Source organism: Coregonus lavaretus (assembly GCF_964263955.1).
Source record: "Coregonus lavaretus genome assembly, chromosome: 2".
In the NCBI taxonomy this organism is placed as follows: domain Eukaryota; kingdom Metazoa; phylum Chordata; class Actinopteri; order Salmoniformes; family Salmonidae; genus Coregonus; species Coregonus lavaretus.
The window spans coordinates 4,282,424-4,292,460 of NC_139989.1; the positions used below are offsets into that span (position 1 = coordinate 4,282,424).

General features: G+C 43.5%; 1 protein-coding gene across 1 annotated transcript; it reads right to left on the minus strand.

The window, feature by feature from the left end:
- Positions 1-49: 49 nt before the first annotated feature.
- Positions 50-9,591, minus strand: LOC311105649 (palmitoyl-protein thioesterase ABHD10, mitochondrial-like). Its single transcript, XM_084147862.1, has 5 exons — positions 9,474-9,591; positions 3,376-3,559; positions 2,413-2,524; positions 970-1,107; positions 50-811 (listed from the first exon to the last, which is right to left on the minus strand). The coding sequence occupies exons 1-5, from the start codon at positions 9,565-9,567 to the stop codon at positions 470-472; spliced, it is 870 nt and encodes a 289-aa protein (XP_084003988.1). The 5' UTR covers positions 9,568-9,591; the 3' UTR covers positions 50-469.
- Between the last annotated feature and the right edge of the window lie 446 nt (positions 9,592-10,037).

Consider the following 10,037-nt stretch of genomic DNA (forward strand, 5'->3'; position numbering starts at 1 on the left):
ATTACCTCATAATATCTGCATGCAGTGACAGATGAGACCTGCGCTCCACTCTGGTGTGCAGAGGCTTTATTGGCCCAACGGGGAGACATGGTAAAAAAGGCACAGTAGAACTATTGGGGTATGGCAAAAGGACCAGGACGTTCTGTCAAACAAACAGTGGCAGCATTAGCAGCGCAGCATGGCCCGTAGAAAGGTTTACCAAAACAACACTGCGTAAACTGGTAAAAGACACACTCCCTCCCCAAGGCAGGCATCAGGGACCTGGCTGAGGTTTCTGACAGATGAGTTCCTCGTTCCATCAGTTTGTACTTTTGATAATCCTCGTCTCTCTCTCTTGCTTTGTAACAGCATATTGAGGACAAACTGACCAGGGGCAGAATGGAAGGTAGGGTAAGGGGAGAGTGGGATAGCTGGGATCATATATGGCTGCTCCTGCCTCTCCAATGGGGTGCATTTCCCCCCCACCAACTCAAACGAGGGTGGTCAGCTTGTCTATGAGGTCGTCGATGGTGTAGACCATGAGCCTGATGTCGTCCTTCTCGGACATGCGGTGCTGGCCGTGGCGGCGGAGGATGATGTCCACGTCGGGGCTGAGGACGCGCTCGGCCACCTGCATGGAGATGTGCCAGGGCACGTCGTCGTCCTTCAGGCCATGGATGAGCCTCACAGGGCAGGTGATGGGGATGGGGCTCTGGAGGACACAGTGGTTCTCCGCCTCCTTCAGGAAGCCAATGGTGAACGTGTAGGCGCCCTCCTCGCTGTGCTTGGTGGGCACCGTCAGCACACCCTTCACTTCAATCTCCTTACGCACCTGTGGTGAAATGGGATCAATTCCATTTTAAATCAAATAATGAATTGACATTCATATAGAACATTGAATTTCAATTCACCACCCCTTGAATAGAAATGGAATTAGCAACAACCCTGGTCATAACCACACATACATTATTTAATGATATCCTCTCTCACCTCTAGAGACATTGACTTGAAGGATGTGACGATGTGGTCTGCTGCCGTGGAGATGCCCACCAGAGCTGCAGTCTTCTCCGGCCTGGCGATAGCTGCCAACAGCATGAGCCAGCCTCCCATACTGGATCCCACCATGATCTAAAACAGAGACCATGGGGAAATACATGATTATGTTAAAGATGCCTAGATCTAGGATAGGGAGCAATGGTACATAGAAATACCAATAGTTTGATATGGATTGCTTCGCTTGTCTCCTCGTCTCCTATCCTTGTCTCCTTTCTTCCATTTGAACTGACTCTTTTGCAGAGAAGCACCATGGTCGTCTAGTTTCAATGGACAGAGGTAGTTTCTAAAAACAGATGTGATTCTAACCAGGGGAAATTATTTTCCAATCGTTCCGTTCCGAGCACAACCCCTCAGTATTTCATTCCGTTCGAGTGTTCCGACCAGCATAATAAAGTTCTGAACTGGTTTGATCCAGAAAAAGTAACGGTTCATATAGTGCCTTTTAGTTAATTTTTCCCCCCGTGAACTCAACATGGCTTTTACATTTATGCCATTCATTTACTCCACCAATTAATGTGGATAGAGAAGCTTGCTATGGAACAGTAAGCTAGTTGTTTACATGTATGATGTGAATTGGAATGTGTTTAGGCTATTACTAGCATCATAATGTCACTAAATGACATAATTATATACAAGATATTAAGAATATTTTCGGAACAAAAAATTACATTATTAACTGGTTCTCAAGATTTGAAAATAACGGTACAAAGATCACTTTCGTTCCCAGTTCTGTTTCCGTTCCTGGAATTTTTTTATTGTTTTCGGTTTTTGGTTCTGTTCCCTGAATTGGTTCCAAATCATCATCACCATCACAGGCACATAGGGAGTAATATCGGCCATTGGTGACTCTGGCCCTGCTAATGGTCTCATTCACTAACTGTGTGTCTGATGAATGTCCAGAAGAGCCTTGAAGTCTGGCATGGGAGGCTATGCTACTCAGGTAATGATTGAACGGTGTGTGACGTGAACGTTACATGGTGGTGTGAGATGCTATTTAATTTGTGTGACAGTGCCCACTAACACCACAGTTTGAATTCAACAACATTAATACAGTACCACATTTCTTTTTTTATACAGATTCTAACTGAAATCTTCCACAACAAATTGAGTAAATATTATGGAGGGCAAAATGAACAGAGCATATTTTGAAATATCAATGTCATGTAAGAGACTTGAAAGGGACGGTTTATAACTGGGTTATAAAGTCAAACTAGTCTTTGAGCTCTTAAACGCAGATCTGAAAATACAAAACACTTTAATAATGAACAAAATCAAATACCAATTTCAATCCCAATAAATACACACATATGGATACGAGAGTTATCTAAAGGCTAGTTTAGGTATGATTCTAGATCCACCAGTGGAGAGTTCTTTCACCTGTGGACCCTCTGCTAGTTCATCCAACACGAAGAGGACATCTTTCTTCCAGGTGCCGATGGTCCCTTCAGTGAACACTCCCTCTGATAACCCATGGCCTGTGTAGTCAAACCTGGGGAACCACAAACACAACATGAGCCTGGAGGACCACAGTCAGACATACAATAAAACATGGGACAAATTCTGGCTAAGCTAGCATAATAACTCAGAGAACACAGTCTATTTGGGTAACATGAGTTAAAGGGTGGTATTTGCGTAACATACCTAACATATAGGCTCGGGGGTCTATTCAGGCAATGAACATCAGGATAAAGGTTTGGCTAAGGTATGCCTACCTCAGATATTCAGATTCAGGGGGTATATTTGGGTAATGTACCACGGTTTAAAGGACGTTATAAACATGGTATTTTTATAACATGGTTTATTAGGCCATGCAATTTTAATAAACGTGTACTCGATTTCATTTTCTGAAAAGTGAGGCGAGCAAGAGCGAATAAAATTTAAATCAAGTAGACCCTCTTGTTAAAATACTATAGCAACCTTTGTTCAACACCTATAACCTAATCAAGAGATTTTAGCAACTTGGGGAGGCTAAAAGAGGCAAAGTTCAGCCATAATTTGAAAGTTAGTTGTTTACCAGTATGTCTTTACTGGAAGCTTGAAGAAATTAGTTATGCCATAATCATGCAATTTTATTTATTTGTATTTATATTTGTGAGAAATATGAAGAGGGACATCTGTCAAACATTTAATTACATTTGAGTCATTTAGCAGACGCTCTTATCCAGAGTGACTTACAGTAGCAATTAGGGTTAAGTGCCTTGCTCAAGGGCACAGAGATTTTTCACATAGTCGGCTCGGGATACGAACCAGCGACCTTTCAGTTACTGGCCCAACGCTCTTAACCGCTAGGTTACCTGCCGCTGTGTATTGCGTTACACAGCGGCAGGTAGAGTACAGTACCTAAGGTATGAGTGTCCTAGCGATCTGCAGAACTCCTCCAGGGCCTCAGCTTTCTGGCCGTTCATGTTGGATCCATACCCAGGCAGGAAGACCACGCCTGGACTCTTCCCCTTTATCCTGCGGTAGGCCAGCTTAGGGAGCTCTGGCCTCGTTGCATACTGTACAGAGGACTTCTGTCTCACCCCTGTAGGACACACACACACACAATAGGTGCCAATTGACTATGACAGAATTAGAATAAGTGATTTAATGCAAAAGGTGAGAAAGGAGTGTGTGTCTTTAAGAATGGTGTGTGTCATGTAAAATGTAGGTTGTATTTGGGTGATTGGTGCAACCCCCCTGAAAGCTAAAATCAGGGTGAAGTCAAGGCAAGGAATGATCAGCTGAGGCATTCTTATGTAACATTTTGAAAATAGATCTGGGCCAGTGCTGTGGGACAAGGCTTTGTTGACATCACCAGAGTGAAACCTACCGAACAGACCCTGATACAGCAGACTCTGACATGATGCAATTCAGGTGGAAACGTGTTACTTATCACAATATAAAAACAATTAAAACAGAATAACATTACCAGCCTAGAAAATTATAACGCAAAAGGTTATATTTAATTTAACAGCATTTGCATTGATGTCTAAAAACTAGGCTACCCTAGCTGCTTTTAGCAACGCTAGCACTGGCATAACGCAGTTTCTCTGGACCCCTGCAAGGTCTGAGTTTGCGCCCCCCTAAAAACATTTTATTACAATCTAATGAGTCAGCCAGACACAAAGTATAGATTACAGATCGCTGTCCATTGTGCTGAAACTGCGACATGTCTATGCGGCTGCCTATCGAATTGATGATAGGCTTTCTGTGGTGCCAGGGCATGCAGCCTATAGCTTTGCTTTAGCTAATGAATAAATGTTTATTGGTAGAACTATTTGGTTGTCATTTTCTCATGAAAAGCCTAACATTTCACGAAGCTATACATGGTGTCGCAGGGCGTCCATTTAGGCTGCTGGCTGGCGGTAATTAAAGTTGCAGATTGTAAAATAAATATTCGATACAACAGCATACTAATCAGCAACCAATGTATTGGTTTAGAATATACAGCTGTCCTGTATAGGCTACCTGAGCCTGCATGATATGAGCCGTCCTCGCGCTCTCTCCAGCATGGATAGAAAGTTGTTGTGCGTTAAACCAGTCTATTAATGGCACTATGTTTTTCTATGTAGAGGCCTATAGTAGCTACAGTATGCGACTGTGTTGCCTTGCATTTTTGTGTTCAAATGTTTCCACCATGACCTGTAGGTCCAGGTTGCGGGGCCGACTCTTTTCAATACTGAGTATTGACAACCAAGACAGTCTTTCCTGAGACATTGTGCATTATATGTCCATTACGCTGCACACAATTTAAACTTGATGCATGCCAATATATACCAGAGATAAAGGACTGTTGATATTGCAACCACACAACTCAAATGGCAGTTCACCAGTATGAACAAAATCACACACCGCTTTTTTAGTTTGAGCCCTCAAGAACAGCTGTCTGTTAAAGATGATAATCTGTTTCCATATGCCAATGTATTGGCTGTCCAGTATCCAGACGACATGTCCCCAGAACTTCCTATACAGTTAATCTCTTTCCATAATGTGTTGAGGCGGCAATTAAGGAGAATGAGAGGCTCAATTAAAGATGTTGCAGATCTGCTGTATTTGAAGTACCACTCCCTTCTGCCCAGTTTCCCTGATGTTCTGTAGAACATAAATTTAACAGACTTTCCAAACGTGGGTCTGTTGTAGACCCACGTTCCTTTCCGCTTACCTCATGTCAAAATAAAAGTCCTGCACGTGCACCATACCTGCCCAAAGAAGCAATAACTTGTGGGGGACTTTTATTTTGACATGAGGTAAGCAGAGAGGAACTGACCTCGCTGAGAAACTGCATGGGTCAACAACAGACCCAAGTTTGGAAATTCTGTTTAATTATACTTTCCATTAGATGCTTTTCTCTAATTCCCCCTTGCATAAGGACCAAGCCAACAGACAATCAACAGAGTAAATTGCTAGCTTTCGGCAGACTAGTCTTTTTTTTTTTTGCAAGACAATTCCCAGCAAAGCTAGTGTGTAAATACCATAGAGATAGATAGAGGACTCCTCTTTGTATCTGTGCCATTATAGCGTCTCTGCAAGCATGGGCAGCGCCATTGAGGCAAATTCCATTTTGAAGTAGTCAAATTTCTTCACGATTGGCTGATCCGTCCAGGTGACCCGGTTGGACATGACTCCAACAGGGTCACCATGAGTGATTAGCCAATGAAGTTGAAAGTCCCACTCAGTTTGACTACATTCAAAATGGTGAAAGCTCTCAATGACGCTGCCAATGCTAATACAGCCTTTTGGCTACTTGAGGCCTCTATCATTCTCTATGGTAAATACTAGCATTGCAAAAAGCAGCTACTCCTGCGTTTTACACTGGGCGACTGTGCAAACCATAGACATTAAAACCAGTAGATAGTGATAGCGCTGATGTCATCCACATACAGTATTCCTATGGAAAACTCCCGATGGCGCATGAAGCCGGAAGTATTTGAATTTGAAGCATGCCATATCAGAGATTATTTATTTTTTATTTTTAGTCATTTAGCAGACGCGCTTATCCAGAGCGACTTACAGGAGCAACTAGGGTTAAGTGCCTTGCTCAAGGGCACGTTGACATATTTTTTCACCTAGTCGGCTCAGGGATTAGAACCAGCGACCTTTCGGTTACTGGCACAACGCTTTTAACCACTAAGTTACTTTTGAGGAGATGTAAAACTCCATTGGAATCATATTAACGCCCATTGTGTACGTTGCCCATGCATCATCAATGGGCCGCATGGTCCATTCTGGGCGATTCTGGGACAAGGACTCGACTCATACCCTTACTTTGAGAAGGAATTGCGTGATGATTAGGTTAGCAACCATGTGACGCAGCATGACAACATGAACGCGATTGGTCGACAGTATGCTGGGTGAGGTGTTATACGTTCCTCCAGTCATTGCCCAATGGGATTCCGGTGTCCTCCTTTCTCTAATATCTCTGGCCATATTGCTGAATGGACAAACATTTTTTTTGTTTAGGATCATGGTGAAAGTGGCCGTAACTAGCAAAGGATCATGGTCGATGTAGTTGTTTTCCTCCTGCCTGTGAGCGTCAACCTTAAAGTTGCTACACATAGGATTTCTTAGAATTTTTGAATTGTAATTTCTGAAAATGTCCATAACATATCTGCCGCTTATAGAGGAATGACAGTGTTTCACAGTATTACTTACCCGCCAGTGTTGTGATTGGCTGTGATATTTGCCTATTGAGTATTATTATTATTGTTGTTATTATTCACCTAAAAATATAGTCCTGAGCAGGTTTTCATCAAGGATCTCTTTGTACTTTGCTCCGTTCATCTCTCCCTCGATCCTGACTAGTCTCCCAGTCCCTGCCACTGAAAAACACAGCATGATGCTGCCACCACCATGCTTCACCGTAGGGATGGTGCCAGGTTTCCTCCTGACGTGACGCTTGGCATTCAGGCCAAAGAGTTCAATCTTGGTTTCAAATAAATCAAATCAAATTTTATATGTCACATACACGTGTTTAGCAGATGTTATAGCGGGTGTAGCGAAATGCTTGTGCTTCTAGCTCCGACAGTGCAGTAATATCTAACAAGTAATATCAAACAATTTCACAACATATACCTAATACACACAAAACTACTAAGGAATGGAATTTAAGAAAATATATGGACAAGCAATGACAATGACAGAGCGGCATGGACTAAGATACAGTAGAATATTATAGAATGCAGTATATCCATATGAGATGAGTAGTGCAAGATATGTAAACATTATTTAAGTGACTAGTGTTCCATTTCTTAAAGTGGCCAGTGATTTCAATAGGCAGCAGCAGCCTCTAATGTGCTAGTGATGGCTATTTAACAGCCTGATGGCCTTGAGATAGAAGCTGTTTTTCATTCTCTCGGTCCCAGCTTTGATGCACCTGTACTGACCTCGCCTTCTGGATGATAGCAGGGTGAACAGGCAGTGGCATGGGTGGTTGATGTCCTTGATGATCATTTTGGCCTTCCTGCGACATCGGGTGCTGTATGTGTCTTGGAGGGCGGGTAGTTTGCCCCCGATAATGCATTCGGCAGACCGCACCACCCTCTGGAGAGCCCTGCGGTTGCGGCGGGTGCAGTTGCCGTACCAGGTGGTGATACAGCCCGACAGGATACTCTCAATTGTGCATCTGTAAAAGTTTGTGAGGGTTTTAGGTGCCAAGACGAATTACTTCAGCCCCCTGAGGTTGAAGAGGCTCTGTTGCGCCTTCTTCACCACACTCTCTGCGTGGTGGACCATTTCAGTTTGTTGGTGATGTGTACGCCAAGGAACTTTAAGCGTTCCACCTTCTCCACTGCGGTCCGGTCGATGTGGATAGGGGGGTGCACCCTCTGCTGTTTCCTGAAGTCCACGATCATCTCCTTTGTTATGTTGATGTTGAGTGAGAGGTTATTTTCCTGGCACCACACTCCCAGAGCCCTCACCTCCTTCCTGTAGGCGGTCTCGTCATTGTTGGTAATCAAGCCTACTACTGTTGTGTCGTCTGCAAACTCCAACTTCATCAGACCAGAGAATCTTGTTTCTTATGGTCTGAGAGTCCTTTAGGTGCCTTTTGGCAAACTCCAAGCTGGCTGTCATGTGCCTTTTACTGAGGAGTGGCTTCCGTCTGGCCACTACCATAAAGGCCTGATTGGTGAAGTGCCGCAGAGATGGTTGTCCACCTGGAAGGTTCTCCCATCTCCACAGAGGAACTCTGGAGCTCTGTCAGAGTAACCATCGGGCTCTTGGTAACCTCCCTTGACCAAGGCCCTTCTCCCCCTATTGCTCAGTTTGGCCGGGCGGCCAGCTCTAGAAAGATTATTGGTGGTTCCAAACTTCTTCCATTTAAGAATGATTGAGGCCACTGTTGTCTTGGGGACCTTTAATGCTGCAGACATTTTTTGGTACCCTTCCCCAGATCTGTGCCTCGACACAATCCTGTCTCAGCACTCTACAGACAATTCCTTCAACCTCATGGCTTGGTTTTTGCTTTGACATGCACTGTCAACTGTGGGACCTTATATTGACAGGTGTGTGCCTTATCCAAATCATGTCCAATCAATTGAATTTACCACAGGTGGCCTCCAATCAAGTCGTAGAAACATCTCAAGGATGATCAATGGAAACAGGACGCACCTGAGCTCAATTTTCGAGTCTCATAGCAAAGGGTTTGAATACTTATGTAAATAAGGTATTTCAGTATTATAATTTTTTTATACATTTGCAAACATTTCTAAAAACCTGTTTTCGCTTTGTCATTATGTCATTGTGTGTAGTTGATGAGGGGAAAAAACGATTTAATCCATTTTAGAATAAGGCTGTAACGTAACAAAATGTGGAAAAAGGGGTCTGAATACTTTTCGAATGTACTGTAGCGCCTTTTACTTCCAAAACAACATAATAGGTTTGTCTCCCATAATGATTTGGTTCCTACTTGCAGTTGGTAAGGAGGAACTGCAGTCGAAAGTTCTTGACCTTTGATCGCATGGTTGTTGTAATGGTCATGCAGTCGACATGTAGTCGCAAGTAGGACCATTTTTATACCCATAATGCAACACACTGTGCCCATTCCTTACCAGCATTGATTGTGCGATATCTGAGAATACGCAAGTGCTGCGCAGTTTATATGTGCATGAGCAAACAAATACATTCAGATGACCGGGCCTGCCGTTGTGTTGTCACTAGGTACCACTGCCACTAAGTCAAAATTGGTTACATCGTAAAAATGTATGAAAATAAAAATGTGCTTTTTGGTCTTAATTTAAGGATAGTGTTAAGCATACGGTTAGTAGTGTAGTTAGGGTTAAGTTTAACATTATTTTAAGAAGATAAATTGTAGAAATAGGCGGGGTTTATGACTTTGTGTTTGTGGTACCAAGTGGCGACCCTGCCTCTGCCACACCCCCTCCTCTATTTATTTTTATATCGTAGCCTGTAAGCTTTCCCGTGAACAGGTACACATCGAACCGTGGTATCATACTCACCTCCCAAAGTCTTTGGCGAGAAAGTAGCGACTGCTCCATTCCTCAAAATGTGAGACAGTCCTTTACGGCAGAACCTCAGCACGACGGCTGCCATATCTCTGGCTCCACCACCCACTGCGGAAATATCGCGAGAAGACAAACGTTGCCAGATCTTCTTCTTTGGTGGGGTTTATCGGCGGTTGGCATCCAACGTTATGGTGCATTACCGCCACCTCAATGTTGACAGATGCGTACATTTTACATTTTAGTCATTTAGCAGACGCTCTTATCCAGAGCGACTTACAGAAGCAATTAGGGTTAAGTGCCTTGCTCAAGGGCACATCGACAGATTTTTCACCTAGTCGGCTCGGGGATTAGAACCAGCGACCTTTCGGTTACTGGCACAACGCTCTTACCCACTAAGCTACCTGCCGCCCCATACAATAGGCTAGTCTACAGAATCCTGAGTAAGTGATGTTACCTCTGGTCATGGTTCTGCCGTATTATTTTATAATAGAAGTCTGTTGACATCAGCACAAGTATTGTAAATAAATGTGTCCTGCTAAAGTGAGGGGTGCTGGGGGG